The sequence below is a fragment of the Pempheris klunzingeri genome, chromosome 15 (assembly GCF_042242105.1).
Source record: "Pempheris klunzingeri isolate RE-2024b chromosome 15, fPemKlu1.hap1, whole genome shotgun sequence".
Classification (NCBI taxonomy): domain Eukaryota; kingdom Metazoa; phylum Chordata; class Actinopteri; order Acropomatiformes; family Pempheridae; genus Pempheris; species Pempheris klunzingeri.
The window spans coordinates 12,346,877-12,374,852 of NC_092026.1; the positions used below are offsets into that span (position 1 = coordinate 12,346,877).

The 27,976-nt window shown below is 39.0% G+C and overlaps 1 protein-coding gene across 1 annotated transcript; it reads right to left on the minus strand.

The window, feature by feature from the left end:
• Nucleotides 1-1,982: 1,982 nt before the first annotated feature.
• On the minus strand, nucleotides 1,983-15,407 carry kiss1ra (KISS1 receptor a). The gene is made up of 5 exons (XM_070844611.1): nucleotides 15,155-15,407; nucleotides 12,115-12,239; nucleotides 4,478-4,613; nucleotides 4,054-4,292; nucleotides 1,983-2,366 (listed from the first exon to the last, which is right to left on the minus strand). Exons 1-5 carry the CDS (start codon nucleotides 15,405-15,407, stop codon nucleotides 1,983-1,985), a joined length of 1,137 nt encoding a protein of 378 aa, XP_070700712.1.
• Nucleotides 15,408-27,976: the final 12,569 nt, after the last annotated feature.

Consider the following 27,976-nt stretch of genomic DNA (forward strand, 5'->3'; position numbering starts at 1 on the left):
ATGCTGTGCTAAAACTGTACTGATATGATCAGTATATACAACTGAACAATAGTTTACATCTTTAGTTACATTAAAGTAGCATTTGTTCACTTTTGTTTCCAAAAATGAGCCCAAATGTTATCTCAATTAATTATGCCTTTCTGTTGCTAATTAAGCTGCTAATTTTCCTGTCGGGACATTTAGATGTAATTCAAATGAAGCCCTGATGACAGAAAATGTCTACAATAAAAATGAGAATAATTTCTGCATGGCCCATAATTGGAGTTCTGATTTTGAATGTCAGCGTGTGGGATGGATGGAAAAGGACTGCAACTCAAAAGTAGAGAGCTGACAGGGGCTCTGTAGACTTTTTAACAATGATAGGCTGTATATCCATCACCAAACAGCTGCTCCCTGAATAAGTTCTCCCTAAAATTGCTCTCTCTCAACAGGGCACGGACTGTATGGGTCGTCTCCACTGTTTAGAATTTAGTCTGTCTGACAAGATCGTACAACAGTGTTTGTAACAGAGGTGACAACCGATTCCAGCAAACAGCACCTGGATATACAGGCCGAATGTGCATGTGCGTGCCTGTGTGTGCGCGTGCATGCCTCTACAGCGTCTGTGCCGGAACATGTATTGAGGAGGGTATGAATGTTTTTGTGTGGGACACAAAAGAAAGGTTAACACTGTCCATGCTTCACCAGCCATAACCCCTGCTTCAGCCAGCTCCCACTCATCACATTTGGCAGCACAGAAACTCACACTGAACTGGATGCTGGCTTTTCATCGTTGGATTCTCAAAAAACCAGAAAAGCAGAACTTTAACCCTGTGTTATCCTGAGCTCGCAGCTGGTTAAAAAGAACAAAAAAATCACCCTCATCTCCACCTCCCTTATAAACAACACAGTGGTAGATTGGACTTTAAACATCAAGGATGAAAACATGACTTAGCAAACCTCCATATACATACAACCCATGTTTAAGAGAGCAAAGAGAGTTATGTGATTACAGACTTGGTCATTTGAGGATTAAAAATACTGTGAAGTGACCATATAACACCACATTAATCATCTTGAATTACATTCAAGAACAGACTTTGGCTGACATGAGTCTGAGTTTGCCAGTCTTTACGAGGACTGGGAGTTTGACATGAACGTTATTTACAAGTTGGAAACTCATGATTAGAATAATTCCAATGTTACATCAACGCAGCATACATACAAAGCTAGAGCCAGGAGGCTATTAGCTTACCTTAGCATAAATAGTGGAAATAGGGGAAATTAGCTAGCTTGGTCGTGTCTTAAGTTCAAAAATATGCATAACTTCCACCAAAAAACGTGTTCGCAGTCTCCCAGAATGACAGATTCAGAAAATGTTTCTCTTTGATTATTTTCTTTCTGTTCAGTGATAGGAGCAAATGTCAACCACAGACATGAAAAAAAACCCAAAGTCCATGGGCATCTGTTCTAGAGTATCAATTCTCCATTCAAAATTCAAATATCCATTTCCAAAATACCATGTTGTCATATTTCTCAGACTACATAACATCATCAGCTTTCCAAATGCTGAATAGTTTCTACCAAAGCCGAAGTCCTTGTCAGCCATGAGCTTACAGGGATTGACTCTCCCGCCTGCAGCTCTCAGGCATCATTTTCCCCTTTCATCGTCAGATGTGTGCGACAGCCCTGTTGTTTGGCAACACAGCGGATGACGTTATGTGCCAACACTGCCTGGCTTTGGCAGTACAACAGGTCACATATTTTGTCAAACACCGGTAGTGTCCATCCATTTTATGAGTCTGTGTTTTTCCACATCATTTAGTTAATTACTTGTGTTAATTAACATAACTAAAATGTGTTTACCAAACAGACGGAGGCTGTCATTTTCAAACCAATCTATTACAACTTTCACACAATGAATCCATGCCTGCCAATCCATGGCAGCAACTGTTCTGGATATGAAATAATTGTGCCATTCTCCATACTTTTAATTGTCAGATTCAGTTCGTTGCGTTATTGTTGTTGTTGCCTTCCTCTGCAGCAACAAACTTGATCTCAGCGTTTGCAGTCCTTGAAGCCATGCTGCTATCTCTGACCTTATGCTTGAACAGAAATGGGAAGGTTTTCCTAAAGGACTTTTGGAAGGTGGCTCCCATGAAACCATAAACTATGGGGTTTACTGAGGAGTTGGCGTAGGACATGCAATTGGCCCAAGTCTTGATCTTATAAGTGGCATAGTTGGGCCTGTAGTTTGGATAGAAAGACTGGAAGAGGACGAAGATCTGGATGGGACCCCAGCAGATGGCGAAGAGGAGGACGATAACTACCACCATCTTCGAAACTTTGCTCCTGATACTGATAGTTCTCTCAGACAGGAGGTTGACCTGGTGAGATGAGGAGAGAGTTTTTCTTAAGATGTGCTCAGATAGAAACAAAAGCAATTTCTATTTATGCAAAGTTGACCATTTGTGCAGTCCATCATTATTCATCCCAAACAGCCTATGTACCAACTGCACAAACATTAGCAAGCTGGGAACAATTGTGTGTCTGTGTGTATTAAGGAAAGTTGCTCATATGGTGCATAAGCCAAAAAAACCTCTGACTTCCTGTTAGCTCCAAACACACATTAATTAAATGAAATAATTGAATCATATGGCTCTTGTTGACTTTCCAATTGTTACTGGACCGAATGGCTCAAATTTTCATAATGAAAAAAATAATTTCAGAGGGTTCACCATTTTACAGATGCAATAATGTGGAACAAATGATGAATGTAGAAGCTGTAATACCCTGTGCGACCACTTCGCTACAATCACTTCACAGCCTAGCTTCCTGGTGTGCAGTAGGTGTGCGCCTGTGTTTGTGTGGCAGTCTGACTGATCTCAGAGCTCACCAGGAAACTTTTATTTTCTGCCAGTGTCTCTCCTTTTTCCTTTTGTCACCTTACATTAAGTAACCCTAGATTCATATGCACCAAGCACAAATGTTCAAGTTTAAACATTTTCAATTTTAAACAGGCACATCTTTGCGTCAATTTGCATTTCATACTGTTGCACAACACATAAAACTGTTAAAACTTGCGATTCCTAATTTTTGTCTGCCAATACGGGGTACTGTAACCAAACTGCAGACAAAATTCTTACTTAAATACTTTCTAACTCTTGAGGGAAATATCTGGCTCACTAGCTACTAAGTTGCTACTAAGTTCACCAGCTAGTCTCTAACTTTGCTGGCAAGTTATTTGGTGCTGTGCAAGTAGAATACAGTGGGCTTTTAGCTCTTTTTTGTGCCCACTGCGGTGGAAAATCACTATGAGGGTCAAGTTGTAGTTTGATAAACCAAAACAATGAACTAAAAGACAATGAAAACTCCATGAAGCTAAAGGGAACATAGACTACAGTTGCTTTAAAGTGTAGGATTTAGTGGCATCTAGCGGTGAGGTTGCAGATTATAACTAACAAAATACCCCTCACCTCACTCCTCTCTTTGGAGAAGCTGTGATGGCCGATGGTGATTCTCGCTTTCTCTTGTGCTAAATAATAACAATGATCCTCCATTTGTCACAACGCAAAACGTTACTCCTCTTCTCTCTTTTATTTTCTGTCTTCTAATCTGTGCATTTGTACCACCAAATTCAAGCTGCCACTTCAACTTAGAAACGCTAAAAGGCACTTGTCAGTCCAGAGCTACTGTAGAAACATGGTGATGTACAGTAACAACATGGCAGACCTGCTCCATAACTAGACATGAAGGGCTTATTCTGAGCGAATGATTGGTTATACACCACTGAACACATGGTTATGAATATTCCATTTTTGCTAATGGAGCCCACTTAATCCCACACACCAGACCTTTAAAGTGCTTTAACAGACATGTTCAAAGACAGCTAACATCAAAAGCAATATAACGAGTATTACAAAGTGACCGGTAGCACCATACAGAGAAGAGAACTTTTAATTAGCTGAGAATTAGTAGCAAGGGCTTGCAGTCAAAGCTTAAAGTAAAATCTCAAAGGTAAGTCAAGCAATTTCAATAAAGCACAAAGCAAAGCAAAGCAAGCATTGTCCATACCTGATAGTTGTTGTCTACAGGTTCTACAGTGGGCTGACCCACCCTCTTCACCATCAGAGTGTAGCAGAAGGAGATAGTGAGGACAGGCAGCAGGTATGCAGCAATAAACTGGTAGAGAATGAAGGCTCTCTCGTGTGTCTTAGAGGGAAACCTCTCCATGCAGTACTGCCTTGGGCCGTACCAGTAACCCTCCTCTATACGCTGGTACATTAAAATTGGTGTGGACAGGATGAAGGAGCCTAAACAGGACGAGGACAACATTAGGTGAAGAAGCTGAGATCAAGCATGCTCTTTCTTTCACCTACCCAAAATACAATTGGTTCTAATGTTTTATTAAATCTGTGGTAAATGAATTAAGAAATGAAGATTTAATGTACCTAGAGGAAATCTATAAAAGAGCTTTAATCAGACAAAGAGGACATACCAATCCAAATGCAGATGCTGACAATCATGGCTACTTTTGGTGTGCGGTGGCGGAGAGATTTCAAAGGGTAGACTGTGACGTAACAGCGGTCTCCACTCATAGCTGTCAGAGTGATACAGGTGGCTTGGACTGTCACCTAGGAAGGACATTAAAACATATACATGATGTACACACATGTCCTCAGAGACATGTCCCAACAGCGTCCCCCAGACATTACATTTTCATTCTACTAGTTTGCGAATATATTTTGGGAAAGATGGAATTCTATGCAGGTTATGCATCAACATAAGAAATAAATGCTAATCATGTTATCTGTTGGTATTGGTACCAACCATATCTGCACAATGTTCACTGACAACATCAGCAGCGGCAACCACAGCAGCCAAAGAATGATAAAACTGTTTTATAAAGGCACTCACAGTACATGGTCAAGTTTAGGTTGATGTGTGTGTGATGTGTGATGTGTGTGTGTGTGATGTTGTGTTTAATATTGAAATACTCAACTAAAGTCACAATTGTTGCCTGAACAAATAACAGCTGTGCCTAAATAACAGCTGTGACAACAATGGCCCACTGTTTTGCTAGAAATTTTTTTTTTTTAATCCCATATATAGAGAGAGATATATTTGAGTCCAAGGAATAGCTGTAACAAGACAAATCAATTTTTTTCAAGTGATGATGGTCATGTCAACTTTCCAGTGCTACAAACAATATGTTTTTATAAGATGGAAAAGCTAGCTAGCTACTAGAGGAAGCTGTTTTCTCTTCTCAGAGAGCCTTTCACACATTTATGAGATCTTCTGAAAGAGTTTCAGTGGCCTAATTGCAAGAAAAGTTGGCCACCACCTCTCTAATGGCTCCCTGCACATCCAACCATAACGTTAATCCCCCTTCATTACAAAGCAGAGATGTTCAAGCAACTTTATTGTCCTCAAGAATCCAGCATTATTCACACATTCACTCTCCAGCTTGCCTGAGGTTTTGCAAATAAGCTCTTGGGCTTTTAAACTAAAGAGCATGCAGGAACAGAAAGAGTGAGGGGGGGAACATACAACAGGAAGATGGGAAGCAGAGAGGAGGCTGCATTTTGCAGTAAGTATTTTTAATTAGCATATGAACAAATCATTCAATTAATTAAATAGCTTTGCTTCATTGAGTTAAACTCTGACACATTAGAAGAACGCTAATTGAAGGTCAAAAGTGGAATTCATGCAAAAATAAAAATGTTCTGGTACTTGCAGAGTCTGATTCATACAGAATCCCCTTTCTCTTAAAACTCAGAACAGTCAGACATTCACAGTCAGACATATCTTATCCCACACCACCTGCTGAGACAAAATAGACTTCATTTTGCTCACAGTCATTATGTTTCAACAGTAAAAACGGCCCTGGCCAGAGAGTCTCTATTCATGTTTTCAATTTCACACACATCTCTGCGTGTCATTTTCAGTAAAGCAAGATGAGACAGAAAACAAGCCTAACACTTCTTTTAATCCTCTTCACAAAAATGATCATCTGTTCATTTCAAATAGACGGACTTCAGAGGGTCTTACTGTGTTATATGTAAGGAAACCATATTGCTTTAAAACATGTGCAGCAGGGTGAAAAATGAGGGGTCAGAAGTTCTCTCCCTAGTACCTCCTCCAAACCAGGATCTAATTTTGCCCCTGTTATGTCTATGAATCTGCCTCTTTCTCTTCTTCTCCACCTCTTATCTGCCACAGTGAGGCTAGCACACATTACCCTCCAGAGGTTTGGAGCATCGCATCAGTGTATCAAAGGATATGATGAGAGCGACCGAAAGGGGTCATGATAAGTTCAGTGCTAGGGCCACTGTGGAAGTGCAAGTGGAATTGTTAAGACGCCTGTTGCCATGAAGAGCACACTACCCTTTTATCTTTAATGTATAATGTCTATTCAAAGGAATAGCTTGGGCATTGCAAAGAGAATATATTCAGATAATCTCTATCCCTTCCCATTTCATGTCGTCAGATGTGGAAAGACTGAATTATGTTTCACGAAAGGTGGATCTTTCCAGAAACAATAGGATGTGATTGTTTCTTTTTAAAGCATAGACGAGCGAGTGCACGATAGTGAAAATAGCCCCTGACTGGAAGAACCAATTGTAGCCTATGAATTGTAGTTGAAATATAGCTAGTGATGCATGGTGTACAATTGAGTGGACATGTGATTAATCATAATTTACTCCCAATATAAAATCAATACTTGGAAAATTTAGCAATTGCATGACTCCTTAGATGTTACTTGATGTCACCATATTTTTCTTACCTGCAAGGGTCTCTATTTATTTTCTGTTTTTTTGATTAGATAGGTCTGAACAGAAAAAAATTAGCAACTTGGTGTTTCTGGCTGTCTGTCGACCATCTTGGTTTCACTCTTTTTTTTTTCACTTGCAATAGCATCCACTGTAGTGGCTGATGTGCAACTATGCCATCAAAACTCATGCATATACAAGAAAACAGCTTTTGAATAGCTGTATGCTGTAGTGACCTCTATGCATGAAAGGGCTAGAGAGCCACTTCTGGCTTAAATACCTTACTTCTAAATGATGAATAAGTAAGAACATTCTCTTGTTGATTAGGTGTAAAATGGTTTCACAGATAACGTTCATAATCACTAATTAAGACTGAATATTGCACATGATCAGAATTTTTGGTTTTGGGAAAAGCCACAGTACAAGCTAAGCTAACCTCCTGCTGGATTTCACTTCAAATTTAACATACAGTCACAAGAGTGGTGTCTATCTTCTCATCGAACTGAGTGAGAGTGAACTAAATTCTCAAGATATCGAACTATTCCTTTAATTTTCTCTATTTTAAACTGATCAAAGTTGAAGTTAAAGCTCCAACACCATAGGCCATGGACACCATGTGCTCTCTTGTAACATCTCTTGTTAAAGTCAGCCTGAATTGTATTTTTCCTCATTAAACAAATAACGGTAAAAAGAATAAAGAATATCAGTTTAGAAAGAAGAGCAAGGAATACTAAGACGTCAAAATGTAGTCAAGCAAAGCTTGACAAAAATTTTTCGTCTGATCTTTTGCAATTATTGAAAGTTGTAGTCTATCATGTGTAGCTTGAAGAAAAATGATTTATTCAGACAGTCACTTTAAATATTAATTCACTGAAATCTATTATTCATTTGAAAGTTTCAAGTGGGCATTTTTCTAATTAGTGTGCTAACTCTGATTTTACGGACATTAAATACTGATGTTGGTTGGAGAGGAGCTGTCTTTGTCACTCTCTCTTTCTCTGAAATCACCATCCCAGACAACACCGGAGATGCTGTAGAACTACAGAGTAAAAAAGAAACACTATATGTAGCGAAGCACCTCTCTCAGAACAGAGAAGAGGATGTAAGAGGTGAGAAGAGCAGAAATCTCTGTCTTAGATTCATTTGGTGAAGATGGAAGGTCCTCCGAGGTGATGAGAAAAAAGAAACAAGAATAAAAAGGAGAGATGTACTGTAGCTCCCATACAGTATCTCCTCAGCACACTAAAAATAAACTTTTACTAGGAATAATTGACAATAGTTTCTGGGTTAATTATATATGAGACACATATGCGCTTCTTTTTTCAGTATGGTTCAGTGTTGAGTTACTTTCCTAATCCCCTACCAATGACACAATGAGCAGAATGAAATCTAACATCAACAGGTTTCTGCAGCAGATTTGTGGAGTGTTAAGTCGGACCAAAATTGTTGATTTTACTTTTTTTAAGCCCATTACCATAAATGGATGGCGACAGAAGATGGACCACTGCTTTATTAACAACCTGGTTTGACCCCTTGGTTGCATGAAAATTAGAAAATGTGTGTGAGGTGATTTTTGCGGTCAGTATTTGAAATCTTAATGTTGTTCTTCAGAGCACATAAACAGTTGGCAACGTCATGACTGATGGATGGTCGGCCGATAGTCTAGCTTTGCTGCAGTCTCACAGCAGTCTCACTCTTTGTCTCTTTCCTCCTGCTCCCTGGGAGTAAACAAAATCCAGATGCTGTGATATTTCTAATTAGTTTAACTGGCATTCATATGGATCTTGCACCCCAGGCTGTACAGAAATCTCCAGCTGTAAATCAATGCAGCTTTAAAGGAATTGTTTGACATTTTGGCATTTATGCTTATTCCCTTCTTGAAGAGATTGACACCACTCACATGTATGAAGCCAACACCAACAGCTGATTAAATAAGCTTAGAATAAAGACTGGAAACAGGGGGAAACAGATTGCATGGCTGGTCAAAATTCACCTACGAGCACCCATAAAGCTCACTAATTAACACATGACATCTGTACATTGTACTACACTATTGGTCTAAGTACTTTAAAAGGAAAAAAACTTTTCCGGTAATTGTTGAGTCTTTATCAACAGTCCTATCAAGCCACTGGTCATTTTCAGCTATGGTACAATCAATTCTGCTATGTGAAATAACAGCAGTTGTAGGGCGATCTGTCTTGTAATGTAGAGAGATTGATGATGGGTTTCAGCACCAACTGTCTCACTGTGATTGTTTTCATTGAGCTGTGGAGGTTTTGAGACACAACTCAAGTTAGCGGCCCATATTTATTTCCTTTTCATGCACATGTACTGATAAATGGGGGCAGGTGTAACAGATCATACCCTGCATGTGTGTTACATGCAGGGTTGGAAGATAAAAACAGGAGAAAATGGTTGGCTCACAAAGAAGACAACTGACAAAAAGTACTGGCAAAGCTTCAAAAGATGTCTGTGTTACAGACAAATGTTTTTTTTTTCCATTTTCTAAAAGAGAAGGTTCGGGATGAATCGTCATCCTCTGGAGTCGTTGTTTCATCAAAGACAAGCCAGGTACTAGTCTCTGTGCTCAGATGAATAAATGAAATCACGTCTTCATGTTTTCAATTACAAATGCTTTTAGCCTCTCTGCCTACCTCTCAGGCTGACATCTTACTCTTTTATGCTCAAATTATCCATCTACATTTAGTCATTCTGCATTCAATGGAAAATTATCTTTTTTTAAGCCTGGCAGATTGACTCTCTCCTCCCTTCTTGTTTCATGATTAATAAAGTACATTTTCAACCTAATCTTGAAACAAAATAGAAAATTAATTACATTTACAATTAATTTGAGTTCAGCTTTGTTTTCTAATAGTCTTTTTCCCCACTGGGGCAGTGTTTGGTTGCAGATTAACTAAACATGACCTTCGGCAACATACCTCTTCTTTCAGACCCTCATTGACAGTATAGCCTTTTCAAACTATTAGGGTCTGTGTGTGGATTGAGCATATTATTAGCCTGCATCCATTAGTGAGTGGAAAAGTATAATTACAGTGTAGCAGAGAAACATTTGTGCTTCATGGCCATTTATTGTCACAACATGTAAATTTAAGGGTATTTTCATTGACTGTCCTCTTTTTAATAAGCTGTATCGAGTCCAAAGGTTGTGACCTTTGACTGGCTTCTCCTTGACGATGCATTAGTGCAAGGAAGAGGAAAATGTGTACATGCAATAACTGCACTGACTACCAGAGGTTTAGTTTCACCCCAGTGTTTTAGTCATGGTAATAGTCTGTCTCTGCTGGGCGGGGGTGCAAAGCAAAGTGCAACAGCAACGAGTAGAATGGGTTTACATCAGCAAGATGTGCTGGTGGCAGGAGAATATCAGTATTTATTATCTGCCTATTCACAAACATGGTCATGGTGACCTAATCTATATTTTTATATCAACAAAACATCAGATGAATTCATGAACGTAAAAGGCATTGCTCATAATAACAAACTCACAGAGAATAATCCCCAAACCCTGCAGTTACACTTCTACAGTCTTCTACTGACTGTTTTAGCATATTTCAGCAAATTATTTTGGTTCAACGGAACACAGCTTTACTGTTTTGGTTCATTCTCACCACTCTCAGCAATTCAGTTTCTAGGCAGAGTGGAAAATGCACTGTATACTACCTGCGCAACATGAATGGGCAGACACACAAAGTTAGCAATTAGTTGGTGAACACAGAGTATTTAGCAGCTAAAGAGTTCAATATTCAATATCAATAGCAGGAGTTGGTGAGATTAAAACATGGCTGAAAAGAGGGTGAATGCTGGTGTTAAGCTGTAAATTTGCTTCTCAGTAGATACACATATAGTCTCTGCAAAGACATGCAGACATGCGTGTTATGGGCAACTGTAGGTCATAGAGGCTCACAGAGGAGCCTCTGCACACACCTCCTAAATCTCACTGTGCAGACCCATATAACAAGCAAGTAGAGCTGTCCGATAAGATGTTAGCAGTAATAACTATCAGTTAATGATATGTCAGTGTTGTGTTTATTTATTGTGGTGTGTCTCGAAATCGCCAAAACCATAAATAAATGCTCCCATATATCATTGGTTGCTTTCAGCTAATATCACACAAAGCTGTCATCCCATTAGTTATCATTGGTCGTCGACAAACAAGGTCAAAGCTGGAACTGATTCAATCACTGTATGAGTTAGTATTTCCTCAAGACTCAACATCCTTGTGCTCTACAAAGAAAGGCAAAGGTTCACAACAGCACTAAGTGGCTCTGGCACTGATCATGCATGCACGGTTCAATGATTAACCTTTAAGGTTGTCAAATATTTATTTTGAATTTAAGTTACTGCAACTTGAACTACAGTTCTCAATTGCTGTTTTTTCTCTCTTTCTGTCCCTTTTTCTATTGGAGTTTGTTGCTTGAATTACTTTGATGAATCCACAGTCATCAGCTACCAGCTGTGAAAAACCAGGAAAAACAGAAACGTTCTTTTTGTTATGAAGCTCCTTTGCTGTAATTTTAAAAACGACAAGCTGTGACCCACAGTAATGGAGTGGATGTGCTGTGATTGACTGATCAATCACCCTGGCTTCCAATTCAGGGTAGACTATTATTGATGCACACCTTTGCATTCTCTTGTTTTATACACCTGAGATTAATGGAATCCCCCAGACAATATCAATAAGTGTGTTTCCATTCACCTATTTTCATGCACATTTAAAATTTATGCAATTTATGAGTGGACACGCTGAAGAAAGAAGTCAAAATATTGCGGAAAAGTTTTTACACTTGGCTGAGGTTGAAAAGTTGGCGCATCGATAAAAATGAAATGCAGCAAAGTACAATGGATACCAACTCAAATATTTATTTTGAATTTAAGTTACTGCAACTTGAACTACAGTTCTCAATTGCTGTTTTTTCTCTCTTTCTGTCCCTTTTTCTATTGGAGTTTGTTGCTTGAATTACTTTGATGAATCCACAGTCATCAGCTACCAGCTGTGAAAAAACAGGAAAAACAGAAATGTTCTTTTTGTTATGAAGCTCCTTTGCTGTAATTTTAAAAACGACAAGCTGTGACCCACAGTAATGGAGTGGATTAAAACGATTTTTTATGACACACGGTTGACTTGAAATGAGTGCACATTTGGCTGCTGCTTTGGAAGGGAATTGACTGTACCAAAGTCTTAAATGCCATCATTTAGAGTACATTTTTTGAACAATGTTTGATAAATGCCTTTTTTCAGTACCTTTGGTAGAAAGTACAGAAAAAAGCATTTCTGTGTCTGTGAATAGCTCAACCACGAAAAATATAATTAGGATTGTGATAGATGAAAAAAATGTTTTACCTGCTGTAGAAAGGCAACAAATTTACACATGAAGTTGCCAAAGATCCATCCTGGGAGAGGATAGAGGGTGGCAGTGAAGGGAACGCAGCAAACCAAGAAGATGATGTCAGTGGCGGCCAGGTTTGCTGAAAACAACATACAGGACAGGATGTCTGGTGTCACATTGTAGTAAGGACAGAATATGCAAGGTTGTGTCAGGCAAACATCACATAGATCCTTTCATCCCACCATCCTCATTAATAACCAGCCTGACAGTAGATATACTTTTGATTATCTGACAGAAAGAGGTTGGTGGCATTATTCTCCTACATTTGCAGCATTGCAGGCTTAATGATACTATATTAGAGCAAAAACACGCAATCAATAGCCAGTCAACAATTAGTCAGCAGCTATGTCAACGCTGGATTAATCATTTAAGCCATTGTTCAAGCAAATATGACAAAATAATCTCTAGTTCTGGCTCCATAAATGTAAATATTTACAGGCTTTCTTAGTATTCTATGCAACAAAATTTGATTTTTTTCCTCTGGAATGATGCATAGAAGAGTTTTCTGATCTTGTAAGAGATGTGACAATGCAGTGGTTAGGGTGTAGTTACATTTAGGTGCAACAACAACTTGGTTAGGTTTGGAGTAAGATCATAGTTTGGGTTCAGGTTAGGGTCATGCTTTAAATAAACAACATTAGTCAGAATATCTTTGAACAGTTGGTTGGACAATTGAAGACATTTGAAATTCTCTATGTGGACTGGGATGGCCATTTTTGACTATTTTGGGGCATTTTAGGGATTGAACGATTAACTGATTCAAGAAAATTCATGAAAATTACATACATACTTTTCTCTAGTTGCAGCCCTACCTCACATCTAAATATTTAATCATGGGCTCTGACATGTTTTAAGAACCAACTGGTGCAAACCAATGCGATTATACTATTAACAAACTAAATCCTACATAAATGTCTGTTGGTTTGCTGTTTGTGTGCTACAGATGTGAAAATGAATAAAACGTCCTGAGACTTAAATGAATTCAGATGTTAATGTGTCATTTAGTGTAACACCTGAACAATCTAACGCAATCCAGTGCAATTCCTATGCAGTAAAGACTACTTTCCTAAGGGTTATAATGTTTAGTCTAGACACTTTATTCATCTTCAACTGTTGTTTCTGTCTCCAGTACAGGTCTATATCTGTTTGTGTTGGGTGATTATGAAAAGCTTCATGCTATACATACAAAATGCTTAATTTAAATCCATATCGTCTACCCAATATCTTCATAGCACATGAAGTGGAGGATGTAGTGATAACCTTGGCAGTCTGATCTTGCTTTCCTTTTTTCTGTTTGGTATGTCATTCTGACAAATACGCCACACACGATTTCCTATTTGTTTTACTAGGTGATTTCATTATAGTAGCTGGACCATTATGTTGAAAGGGTGAGCAGATGGTGCACATGCTGATCTAATGTTGCTGAATATTAAACCATCACTGCTGTGGCCTTGGGATATTATCCAAGATCAAATTCTTGCCACATACACAGTGCAATATGCAAACACAGACACAAATGGTTTCTACAGTAAATCACAGAATTGCACAGACCGCTTTTCCTCATTTACAGATCAAGAGACGAACTCATTTGCATATCTGTTTCCATGTGATGCGCATTTCTTTATTTCATGTGTTTTATTATTTAGTTCCTCTCTTCAGCCTCGGTTAATCAATCATCTTTGCAATTCTTTTCAAGTGATGTTGCAGCACTATCAGATGTGCTGTGATTGACTGATCAATCACCCCGGCTTCCAATTCAGGGTAGACTATTATTGATGCACACCTTTGCATTCTCTTGTTTTATACACCTGAGATTAATGGAATCCCCCAGACAACATCAATAAGTGTGTTTCCATTCACCTATTTTCATGCACATTTAAAATTTATGCAATTTATGAGTGGACACGCTGAAGAAAGAAGTCAAAATATTGCAGAAAGGTTTTTACACTTGGCTGAGGTTGAAAAGTTGGCGCATTGATAAAAATGAAATGCAGCAAAGTACAATGGATACCGACTAAGCAAAATAAATTAAGATGCATCTGAAGTGAACATTCACTTGAGCTTCAGCTCCATCGAAAACACAAGCTCTGTGTGGACAAATGAGGAGACTGTAAAATTTCTCAAATTAAACCATAAAACAAACATAAATGTCAAATATTTTCTAAAGGGGTTTCCATTGTTTGACTGGAGCATTATTGATTATGTGATCTCATTGTGCCCTCTTCTTCTGCAATGATTTAATGGCACCAGACATGATAATTAGCGCCACCAACTGTTTACCTCAACTGTACTCAGCTTTTAATATTTGCAAAATATTAATGGATAGTGATTTGCATAATGATATATAATATGATATAAATTACATTTGGATGGACATTCGTTCCATGTTGAATGTTTTATGTTATGTAGGTTTTTTGTTTGGACTTTAAGCATTTTTTTATTGTGTATTGCTTTACTATCATTAATCCCCTAAACTAAAGAACAAAGCAAAACACATTTTAAGCTCTGAGCTTTTCAACTATAGAACTGCTTTCTTACACAAATGATTTATTAAAAAAAAAACCCTGGAAGACAATTATTTCACTGACACCTAAGACATCCAGCCATAGAAACAATTTGCAATTCACTGCACATTTGAATAACAGTCTTTTCCTCTAATGCTTAAGTTGAAACCTTTAATCAACATGGACATTCTTGCGCATATCCGCGGACTAATTGGGAAAATGGAGAGTGAGTGGAATTACACTGAGCTTACCTGTGAACCCATGAAGGTCTTTTGAACCCATTATTAGCATGCAATGAAACATCACTGGATAGATCAAAGAGACCAAGACTTCCATCAAACACATCTGAAGTTGATACGCTGGGAGTTCATGATTTCTATACATCATAGTCCATTGATCTAGTGGATGTCCCGTGTTTTAATGTATTTTTGCATCTGCTCTGTTAGAATGTGCCTTTCTCAAATAAAACTTGCAAATGCTTCTTACTCACCTATGTAGAAGTTAGTTGCGGTCCGCATCTGTCTGTGTTTGGAAATGACATAGATAACCAGAGAGTTGCCCACCAGTCCAACCAGCATGATGAGGGCAAAGAAGAGGGGGACGAGCCAAGCGTCTGTGAGGAAAGGGTGCTGATCTCCTTCGTCCTCTTCGCCATCCCCACGACTTCCCAGAGAGAAGTTTGCCACGGAGCCATTGATCCAGAGCTGCTCGGTGGAGTTCCAGAGCTCCTCGGGGGAGTACATTGTGACAGGACGGGAAGGATAATTGTGAGGGAGGTGAGAGGAAAAGTGCTGAGGAAGGACAGCGGGCTGTGAGAGGTTTAGAGGAAGTGGTGGCAATTAGGAGACATAGTGAGAAGTATGTGTTGATCCAAGATGTTAAGCCACTAAGTCCTAAGTGTCCTCAGGCTAGAGACATTTTAGAAAGAGAAGAGAAAAATATGGGGGAAAAGGAAAAAGTCAGGCAAGGGAGATGCATGAGTGAAAAGTAGAAGCAAGTGCAGTAGTGAATGGCGAACAGAGGTGCAAGGTAGGAAGACCTGACGATGGATGACGATGGCTAAGAGATGAGAGCGTCTGAGGAGAAAATTAATTTGGTAAGGAAAGAAATGGAAGGGTGAAAGAAAGCAGGGAAAGTTTGCAAGGTGAATGAAAAGATGGAGGAGACAGAGTGAAGTGGAATAGACAGGACTGGACAATGATCCCTCAAGTTTGCAGAGATGTGTTCATTTCATTGCAGCCCAAAGCAGAAGCATGATAAGAGGAAAATCAGACATGTTCCTGTTAGAGGAAGAGAATGTGAACAAGAGGAGGAGGTTCCTCTTTTCTTCAGATCATTTTGGCTGAAAACTGCCCCTCTGCGCCCCCTCAGAGATGTACAGCATGCTGTGTTTCTGACTTGCGAGATCAGCGAGCGTCCAAGCAGCCGTTGGGATTTGTTCACAAGGAGCAGAGTGTATGCTGAGAGGCAGGCAGACGTCTTCTGAGCTCGATCATCAAATACCCACAGGTGAACAATCCACCATCCTCGCGGCTTCCTTTTCTTGAGTTGTTTTTACCTCTCTTTGTTCCACCGCTGTTTATCCCCGTCGTGAGGCTCAAGCATTATTTCTTACCCTTCCTTTGAGCGCTTTTGCTGAGAGTCCCTTGATTCAAAGAAGACTCAGGCTTGTGAGGGAATTGACATCTGCTCTACAACCTTGATAAACGTGTGCTTGTCCAAATGCTTGGTAATAAAAATGTTTTAAAAAAAAAAACCTCAAGCATCATTTGCTGTTCATTGTGTTTCAGCGGAAAAACAGCCATGACTTTATTCGAGCGGAGAGCGGAGCAGAGTGAGGGAGATGCTGAGGGTTTTATAGTACGAGCAAGAGCAAGGACACACAGACGCAGTGGGGAGAGGAGGTACACACACACACACACACACACACACACAGTGAGTCTGAAAGCATGTGGGCTCCTGCATGATCCTAGAATAATGTCATGGTTCTCCTGGCAACGTTATCCCCTAATCTATCTTTTTTTAACCATTTGCCAAAAAAACACCCCCTGATCCTGTCCTTCTCTCTCCTGATTCTCTTCCACGGGGGAATTACAATAAATAACTCCTGCAGCTCACAGATTACATACCTCTACACAGAAAGAGTGTAGAGGGGAAACAGCAACCATATCATTGTCAGGTCACATTGCAGATAAAATCTAGTAAGGTTCTGAATAAATTCTGGATTGTATATGTAACTATAATATACTGCAACTATATATGCTCATGAATACCAATGTGTAGCATTAAAACAGCACCCAAAGGGCATTATTTATTGTGTATGTATTGAAAGTACAGTATAATGATCAATAAATATATCCATATGTTTGATCTGAAGAAAACCATCTATAGCTGAAAAGCTGTGTTTCGGTATTTTCATCTTTCATTGAAGATATTTGTGATTTGCTTCCCAGCACCTGCAGAAAATTTAAAGATAAGTATGTGCCTCTTGCTCAACCATATATATCGATCAATCAATTAGCTGCAGTGTATACAAAATGTTAAACTCAGTTTCAAAATGTGTAGCTGTGGATTAAAACAGCATATACTGCAAAATGTAATAATGTGTCAAAGTATGCAGTCAGGTATATCAAAACTGGGAAAGAATGTCCTTGGCCAGGAAGTACAGCGAAATGCAAGAGTTGCTGCTTCAAGCCAAAGCAACAAAGCAACTCACACCAACTCAACAGATGCAAAGGCAAGTAGAAAAGGTAAGAGTCATATTCCACTGACCCAGTGAATTATTGATGCACCCTGAGGCAGGGACCTACATAAACTGTGATCGACAAAGATAGTTTCCTTTCTCTCAGCTTCAACCTGTTAGGAGTCAGCATCGGCAGGTAAGAACTCTTGACTGGCAGCAACGTCAGGTCCTATAACTGCACCAGCTCTAATGTGACTTTAATGAGACAGCTGGCTTATGACAACTTCCTCTACACTTCCTCAAGGAATGAAGAAACCATTTTGACCCATTTTACACCAACTTTTCTATTCTAAGATACTGCACACTGTCCATCCTTACCATCACATTTTGGACTTGAATGTGTGGAAGGAAGCAGACGTATCTTGTACTTTGCACAGCTCCTAAACATTGACGTGTATCCAAATTCCGGATTGTGTGTATATTATGTTCTTGTAATGTAGAGTAAAATTGGGCAGTTTTGATGCAGGTTTAACCATAGCGTCTACTGTAAATGTATGTATATTTACAGTACTGAGGTCCGACACAGTTTAGGTTAGGTTGAGCATAACTTGAGCCCAGAAACCTCTCAGAAGGCTACACTGAGGCATTGGCTGTAAATGCTGTAAGATCAACACTGCCAGAAGTTGTCTGACTACTCCTTCAGAATCCCATCACCTGTGTTATTAAAAACCCTTTGCTCTTGACAAGGCTCTAATGGCTAAATTATTTATGCTAGAATTCTTGCTGTATGTATTAAAGCACTCAGCATTTGCATATGGGCATTAAAAACACATTTTGTACAGGAGCTACACCGATGTTGCAGGTCTACTGAGTATGCGTCCTGGGCTTCTCACCCACTAATGAAAAATTACTCCTGGTTCAAAACGCCAGTCTACATGCCCACTCGCTCTCTGTCTTTCTTCCTGTACTATTTAGACTAGCAGCAAAGTCTGTTTAACATTTAGACATCAATATATGAAATTCTAAAACATGGTAGAAACCTCTGCTCACCCAAAAAGTAGTTTTAAACCGGTTTTCATCCCAGCTCAAGAGGAGCCCCACCTGGTCTAATGATGCACATTTACTTCTCCTGATTGCCACCAACACACATCAAGCTGGCACCACAATTTTGGTCTGAGAGGATTGTGAGTAATCTAAGGGACAACAAACTGTTATGGGGAACCGCAGCAGTTCCACCACTGTGATTGAATCCTGTCTGACTGAATATATTTAGCATGTGAGGAGAAGTGAATGTGAATGTCATTTGCCAATGACAACAACACTAGGCTCCCAGCACTGGCTCATCCAAATGTAGCCATTTTCAGTGTCATTAGTTACACAAGGCTACATGATGAAGGGTAGATGATTCATGTTCTACAAATTTCAGTTAGTGTTAAGTTTGTCATGGCAATGATGAAAATTATTTTTCCATTTGTTAATGCGCAATGCATAAAAAAAACTTTCAAGCAACCTGTTTTGAATAGAAAAATTAAAACTGTCACTTTAAAGTGGCAGTTATCAACTGTGGGAATAACAAGACCAGACAATCACAGGTGGAGTGGAAGGTGGGTGTTTTGTATGCTGTTCAACAACTGTTCATCATTAATTGCTTGTGCTGCGTGACAGGAGGGAAATAATACACTTTTTCTAGCATTTCCTTTTGATTAATTGTAATAATGTGGCTATAAATCACTGTTGCATGAATGTATTCACTTAAACCAAAACTCGCCATTTTGCAACACACTAATACATTTCATTCTCTCATTCTGTGCAAACACAAATAACTTTTGATCACCCACATATGAAAAACAAATAGAAGTTCACTTGGAGGAAGGTAAGTCAGAGCTGCATAATAGAGGACAGTCCACAGATAACAGAATACCAAGATTTAAAAGAACTTGTGGTTTGCATCAGGTAATGTGCATGTAAGGTATGCCTTCAGTAAAAGGACTTTTTAAAATACTTTACAAAGATGCTCAAGTAATAAGGACATATGATCCATCTTTAACTAAACCTCTGATATAGTTTTTTAGGATTCGTATCCAGTTTTTCTGCAACAAACAGATGAAGAAGACCAGCTCTGTGTCCTACACATTAGATTTATATGATACTAAATTATTTTCCCCATTTGCGATTTGGTGACAAACTCAATCACTACCCAGATTATTCTCAGAAGCAACATTTTAGTGAGTTAATAAAGGGCTAACTTTGCAGCACTGGAGCTGCAGCGAGGAGGTCGGAGTGGGGGGTTTGCACACTCACTCTGTATGTGGTTCAGGCACCAAGTGTGATTAAACGCAGGGTCTGTAACAGTGGAGAGACTAGCAAGAGTAGCTATTTTTGAAAGTACTCAACCGAATATAACCTAACCCCTCCTCTCAGGCCTGGGTGCTTTGAGGTGGTAACTCACGATAGTCTGTTGTTGAGCTGTGACTCAAACTTTGGCTGCACTTTCTCTGCTATTCCTGTGGCAGTCCTATGCGACTAAATCTCTAGCTTTACCCTTTTGGAAGACTCCATCATGCACAATGAGTACACCTGCAGCATGCCTGCAGGAAGGTAGGTAAGTCTGTTGACCGTCGAGTCGTTTCATTTGGTCCAAATGAAATGGTGATTGGATGGGTATATTACAGGCCTGTGACAGCCACAGGCACTGGTTTTGTTTTCTTTTTTCATATAAAACTTTTTTATGTATTGATTACTGTCAGTCTGTCAGTAGAATTTCAACAAATGCAGCGAAAAATGCTTCTAAAATAAGTTGCAGACTGTCCCTTTGAAGTTAAGGAAAGGATTTTATTTGTTGAATGGCAATAAACACGTCATGTCACAAGTCACTGCAGACTTGCTCTGAACCAGATCAGATCATTGACTTGCCAGATACATTATTATCATTTCATTATGTTGTGCATTACTTTTTCCACAATATGTATTTGCTGTTGCAAATTAGTTTTTTTTTAATAAATGTATTCTATTCTAGGATTCAAACACATCTTTGAACCATCTACTGCCTTCATGAAATCAATAAAGAAAAAGAAAAAGACAAGGTAGCAAGTGAACAGCGCCACACTATCTGGGATTTATAATCATGTCATGCCTGTTCCATCAAAGTCAAAGCCAGATTGAGTGTATTGATCTGTGTTTTTCCGTGGAAGCTCTGCAGGACATTTTAGACACTATTTGGCATTCTGTGGATTGAGGACATGAACTTTAGGATTCATCAATAGAAGACACAGAAAAAGAAATGGAGAGGGAATGAGTAAACAGAAAGAGTGTGGAAGAGAGAACGGGATAGAAAGAGGATAAGCGAGTGGAGAGAGGAGAGGAAGTGGGAGACTGCAGGGTGGATGACAGACTGGCTGACTGGCTTGTTTGTGGGTCGTTGCAGGAGTGGTGATTGCTTTGTGAGCAGAGAAACACCAGCAGCCTACAGATAAAGATTAAAGTGCAAAATAACCAACTTCAGTGATTCTTATAACTCAGAATACAGGCATTCGCAGTGAGAGTTAATGCCTCAGAATGCATTTATACTTTGTTTTTAAAGTGTCCTGTGTTGTTTATCCAGAACGTCTGAGTGTCAGAGTGAAGGACAAAAAATAAATCTAATTAACCAAATCATAAACTATTGATGGGGTTTTAATTAAAGCAACACCAATCCATATTTTTACGTTAAAAATGTATTAAATACTAGATGTGAAAGAGAGAATTAACACCTGCACTTCCCTTTAGCTTTACAGAGCATCTCAGCAACTTTGAACCTACTGCTTTGGTTTTAAGCTATATTTTTTTACATTTCTACTCACTCACTGCTCTCATCAGAATTGCTCCCAGTTGATGAGGGCAGCTGTTGACAGCGACAAAGCTCTGAAACTTCAAGGAGTTCGTGGCAACCAAAACAGACCTAAAAAAAGAATGAATATTGCACTTAAATTTACCAGGTGGCCAGAAAAACGGCTTCGAATGAATGATAATGTAACAACTGGAGGAAATCACAGCAAGGACGACTCAAAAGCACAAGTCAAACAACAAGCAGCTCAGGTGGTCGGTGGTCAATGGTCGGTGTGCAGGGAGGCAGTCAGAGATCAGGTAAACAATCCAGTGAGGATTAGGCAGAGACAAAGTCAGACAACAAGCAGGGATCAAACTAATCAGGACCACCATACACAAGGGAAAACTGATTGTCACAAGGACAAAACACAAAGACAAACTGGTTCGGAAGAACAGGGAAGACACAGGCTGAACACACTGGGGCAGGAGGCAGGAGCGGGTGGTTGGAGCTTGGCTGTGGGCAGAAATGGGCAGTCAAAAAATAAGATTGTAAGCAATTTTCACCAAATAAAAACTGTAGAAATGAGTTCCTTTATGTGTGAGTCAATGGATCATGGTCTGACAGTCTTGGAATAACAGCTGGTTTATTAAGAATAGACACCGTGTGAACATTAAACTGTTGAGACTGAACACATGTTCACTGCTGTTGCCATATATGCAAATACAAGGTGCGTTGGATCACGACGGCCAAACGGGACAATCCTTCAGCCAAATGTTACACAAAAATTTAATCCAAGTATGACGTTTAAAAAAAGGCGATTATTAGAGTCTATTATTATATCTAGTTTAAATGCAGAAGAGGAGAGTGTAATTTGGTCACATTACTGCTGCTAGGTGAATATTAGAGGACTGCATTTGGGTTGGGATCTCGCAGTTCCTGTGAGACCCAACGAAAATATCGCAGGAGCAGGTGGTTTAAACTTTGCCGTGGGTAGGAGCGGGTAGGTGGGAGGGGGGTAATGTTTAGAAATCCAGCAAGAGCGGGATGAAAAAAAAAAAAACAGTCCCACATGGAGCTCTAGTACAAAGCAACAACGTGACAATGATGTCTGATGAGGTGAAAAATAGGAGTGGTCCGAAAATCAGACAGTACAGCAAGAATGATGATGTCGTGAGGGGAATTTTAAGATGGTCACATTGTGTGAAGCGTCTCATATCTGCGTTTGTGTTGACCTTTAATACCAATCCCAAAGGATTGTGTCTTTTAAAATGAGGGAGGTGTATGAGACACAAGGTCGTCACATGAGCATTCAGTAATGGGGGAGAACGTGAGTGGCAGAGTGAAGAGGAGAGAGCAAAAGATGTGGCATGCATGGTATGTGTGTGAAGGCATGTGCAGGTGTCATCCTCAAGCAACGAATACTGCAAGTAAAGATTTTTGTTGTACGATTTGTGAGTTTAGTTTAAAGCCAACAAAAAATTCAATTAATTTTGTCATTAGTCTTTTTTCATTCCTGTAGGCTGTCATAACATAAAAACAAAGTCAGGTACAGTAAAGAAAGTATCACAATTTGATCACCATTATTACCCATCTATATATGCCGAATACGCATGGATTGGCCTCTATATCAAACCTTCGATTTGGCTAAAGCCATCTCTATTTACATTAGATTCATTTGGAAAATGCTTTTGGTCAAAGAGTCATGCATTTCCAGAAACACACATCAAAAGCAGTTTGTGGTTCAGCATCTCATTCAAGGAGAAAGAGCCATGGGTCAAAATAACAACCCATTTGATAGATTGTGTAGATGATAGTGACAGTGCATCTTATAGCTGCCACGGGAACCACCCACTCTGAAGCTCAAGGCTCAGATGCTGTTTCCACAAACATGCTCAAAAACATGTTATTTTTTTGGGAAAATGAAAAAATGTGCAGAATATAAAAAAGGCGATAAAGTCCCAATTGTTACGCATCATAACCCCATATCTAGACCGCGGGCATATCAGACTCTTCGCAACAAATACGTTCTCATTTGCATCTCTGCAGCTGGCTGCATGTGTTCAGATGCAGACATCTTGGCAGCGTCTCATGAGTGTCACCGCGACCTGACCTGAAGCGTTTGCTTGTGCTTCAATCTATTTTTTCTGCAATACACGCATTGATGTAAGGTTGATGCTCAGTAAAAAGAAACTGAATAAACATATTTTTCACCACTTCTCAACCTTAATGCTTCACAAATGCGCCTATCATCAATCTAAACACACACACACACTGTTGCAGGTCTGCCCATCAGGAGTAATTTAGAGTTCAGATTACCAATCAAGGACACTTCAACATATGGACAGGAGTAGCTGAGGATCAGACCCTGACATTTGACATACATTTCATGGACCCAGTATACTTTTTTTTATTTTATATACTTTTTATATACTTATTTTATACTTAAAAAGCCGACCAACCATACTTTGTTTATGTATGTAAATTAATGCTCAATGCAATAACAAGAGAATAGTTTAACAATGCAAATACAGAGTTCTGCTCAAACGCCGTGCACAGCATTTATACTGAAGGAAGATCAACACTAAAGAGGAAATACATGTCTTTGTTGTCTCCCACTGATCAGATGTCAGATCCTACAGCGCATACAAATTATGAAGAGAAATAAGCACCCAGCGGTCAGTGGCTTGATGGATGGCTACAAACAGGTCATCTGCTGCATACAGTAATTAATCCATCTATGAACAAACAAGATGTATATGAGAAGCTAAACTGTCCCTCAGTAACAAAGACAGATAAGCAGATGAGCTGGGGGCTGGATCTGCATCAGAGGCAAGAACTGAATTCCGGTCCCCACCACTGCAGTGTCTGCGGCTGGACAGAAATAGTCTGGCTTGTTTTGTAAAAGCAGAGGAGGCTGAAGATTGGTCTCAGCCATCAGATTTAACATGAGTGTCATGAATGGATGAATGCCTGCTTAAACAATTCACATTGTTGTGGCTGAAAATGGCTCTCAGCATCTTCTTTGTGGGGAACATGATGGATGAAGATAAATGATGAATTAAAGAATTAATGGCCCTCGTCTTTTTAGAATTAAAGATAATCTGAGTTTCGCTGATTAGTCTGCTCTTCAGTTGCTGAAGGAACAGGGTTTTTTTCATCAAACTTTATAAAGATGTACTCAGGGTATTCTAGCAGTCACCTTTCAGCTTGGTGCTTCTTAGTCAGAACCTGGTGAGATACCTTAACATTTGCAAACGGGTCAATGTGAATAAAACAGTGTCGTCACAACAAAGCATAGCTACAAGCTGCTAAACAATCAAGACTGTCTATGTTAGATCTAATAACGTTCTACAAGTATTCTGTTCCTGTCAGCACCCACAAAGAAATGATTCACCCATTCAAATGTAAATGTCATTGAAAGAAATTTACCACAAAGACTTCCGGACTTCAGGCAAAACAATCTAAAAGAATCATTATGTTTTGACAAAGTGGTTGTTGGATTGACAAGCAGTGTTACCCCACACCCTCCTCGACATTTAGACTTGGGGGGGGGGGGGCATTGAGTGGCCAGGTGTGCAGAAATGAGAAAGTATGTACCATATTGTATGTATACTGCCTATTTTTTTTCATTTGTTTCATTTCCAGTTCTTCCAGTAACTTCCTATTTGCTATTGCCAGAACTGACCACAGAACTGATGTCCTGATGGGTTCACAGTTTGCTACAGATGCCACTTAGCAGGGAAAATATGTGGCCACACAGCAGCCGCTGTGGTGGGGAGTTTTGCACCTTTGAGAATAATTTCCAGCAATGGATGTTTTTCTCAAATGTAAATTCAGTTATAATTTCATGATTCAAAGGCTTCTATAGAAAGAAAAAAAACACTACATAAGTGCTTTTAATTGCATCATAAGACATTTTCAAAATGACTTTCTGTCATCAGCTCACTGTATCGTGAAGAAAAGACTGCCTCTGATGCCTGACAATTGCCACTTTAGTCGCATTAATGCCCTGTAATGTTTGGCCCATTGACTTAATACAATTAATGGGAGGCTTTTAATCTTCATATGCTGACTCGTGCTCAAAGATACATGTAAATAGCTTATTATACAGTAAATCATAATGAGGAAGAATTAAATATCTTAGAGCAAATAGTCATTATAAAAGAGGGCATAAAATTATTTCTATCCATAGCTGTCCTGTCTGGGAATGAGTCCAGTCCAGTCGGTTGGTTTGCTTGAAATGTGAAGTCAGGCCATTTTTGATCAGTAATTGCTCCTCTTCTAGATTGGAGGCAGCTAATGCTGGCCATAAATGACCCTAGACACAGCAGAGTTTCTGTCCCTCATCAGCCACTGGTAGCTTAAAGCCTGGCTTCAGCTTATCTGGTGTATTTTAATCAATCTAGACTGATGAGGCACTTCACACCCTCACTGTCTGCTAAAATCTGCAGCGCAGGAAAGAGGGAAGACAGACAATGCAAGTCAGTTTCTAGTCTAATGTAATTAAGAGTTTTGCCCTTTTGTCCTATCTAACATTTTGCAACAACAAGGCTCAGATTGCTCCCTCAATCATTCTGTAAGAATGTTTTTCTATATTTATGTTTGCAGTCACATGTCATTTACAAAACAGGTTTACTTTAGGAAATGTGACAGACGTGATGTGAATTGATCCCTCACATTATACACAACTTTATGCTACTATGGTAATATGCGGGGCTATCCACACAAGATTTAGCATTCATGTAAAACACGGATTGATTTAGATAATTAGATAGATAGATAGATAGATAGATACTTTAATAATCCTTTACAGGAAATTATAGTGACACGGCAGCTTTCCAAGCAGACATACATCACACATTACCTCAGGTATCTTCCATACTTACTAAGTTAAAAATATGATAAATATTTAGATAATATATTATTTAGATAAAAAAAGATTTATTCATGATATATAAAATTAGTAGGAACATTGCACCAACAACATTAGGCTGCCCAGCTGAAACAGATCGATACCATTAGGTTATTTCTGCCTGCTGTTCCAAAACAACAGCACTCAGGAAGATGATATATTGAGGAACAGTATCCAAGCCGAAGGGAACACATGGTTGATTAAACAATCAAAGAGTTGAAAAAAGACTTATGAATTATACACACTAGGTAATTCATTAAGTATTGGTTTTATAATATGGTGGCTTGATGGTTAATTATCCTATGAAATAGCCTGGATTAGTTTATGGATTATTCACAGCGAAGCACACAGTGAAGGAGAGCACATTTTAATTTAATAATTCATGATGTGGCAACAATCAATGATAGAGACGTTTTATTATACAAAAATAGAATTTCAATATTTAGTCCAAAGAAGCTCACTCCAATTGGCTTTAATGTGTTTTGAGCATGCATTGACATTCATCCTTCAACGAGGTCCTTTGAAAGGCTTTGAATTGAAGATGTATGCATTTGATAGGCCTATGTTAACGGATGTATATGAACATTAATAAATGATTATGAACGAGGCAATAAATATTCCATATTTGTATTACATTTGTATTTTCTAATCGCACGCCCTTAGCTGTCAAAAATAAAAAAATAAATCTGTTTAATGATGTGATAATACTATGGCTAACGTTTGGTTAGGTTTAGGTACAAAAGCAACCCGGTGAGATTTAGAAAAAGATCACGGCTTGTTCTCTGTCTCTCTTTTGTACTTTGGTCTCGGCCATCAGTCTCATCTGCCACGAGCGTCGCTGGTTGCTCTTCTCACAGACTCGAAAGGCTGCTGTCAGTTATCTGTCCAAGAAAAAATCAGAGTGATGTGATAGGTGAAACAGCTTTTGAGTACGCTGTCTCTTCCTGCTGGGATAATGTACAGAAAGACATGGAACTATCAGAGCTGATTGCTGCTGGAAGTGATTTTGAAGGAACTGGAAAATAGCAGTGTGATTGCTTTTAGATTTTTACTTTATTTTAGGTATAGTTTTGGAAAATCACACATCCATGTTCACTGGATATTGTGTATAATCTTTTGTAGTATGTGACAGATGTCTTTCAGTTCTTTCAGATTCAGGCTTTTACTTGAAATCAATTACATGTTTAATGTAGCTTTTAATGTCCAGATATGAGAAAAGATCATACTTTCAAAGTAATATTGTCTAATTTTATTCATGCTGTGTTGTGTTTCTTGTTGTGTACATTTTAATCTCTTCCATTTAAAAAATGACTCCTTTGAGGTATTGGAGATGTATTACTATTAATTGTGACAAGATTAAGAGCGTTGAATGGGCACTGAATGGTTTGGAGTTTTTTTCTCCCACTGTTGGACTTGTCTTGGACTCAAACTAACTTTATTTGTCTCATCTGGATGGAGAAAGACAAGAGAAATGCTCCTGTGTTATTGGTGAAATATAAAGTATAATAGTGCTTTTCCACTTCAAGAGAGAACAAGATTTCCATGTAAACATGTGTTTACTTTGGCGGAGACAGGAAATTAACAGGCAAAAGAGACTGAGCGAATTATTCTTTGAAATTCACCACAAGCTTATGTAAGCACAGCTGATTAAGGCGGTAAGTAATGCACAAACATTTTCTGATAATATCTGCCTATTACTGAGACCTCATGTACTTTTCTAAAGATAGATAATTTGTGTGGATGGATGCATTGTTTGTTTTGCAAAGAGGAGTTGTTTCTGTAACATCCATACATTGTTCTGATTATGTGTGAGTGATAATCACATATACAGACCTGGGTCTGCGGAAAATGTGCACACAACAGTTTGTATGAATAACACTTTATACTCTAAACACAAATCTCTCAATACACG

Bases quoted from the DNA above. Each gene is read 5' to 3' on its own strand.
- kiss1ra (XM_070844611.1), bottom strand. From the start codon at position 15,407: ATGTACTCCCCCGAGGAGCTCTGGAACTCCACCGAGCAGCTCTGGATC. The intron at 12,240-15,154 runs GTGAGTAAGAAG...TGTTGTTTTCAG, and splicing joins CGCAACTAACTTCTACATAG to CAAACCTGGCCGCCACTGAC. The intron at 2,367-4,053 runs GTATGGACAATG...TCATCTCACCAG, and splicing joins CTGTAGACAACAACTATCAG to GTCAACCTCCTGTCTGAGAG.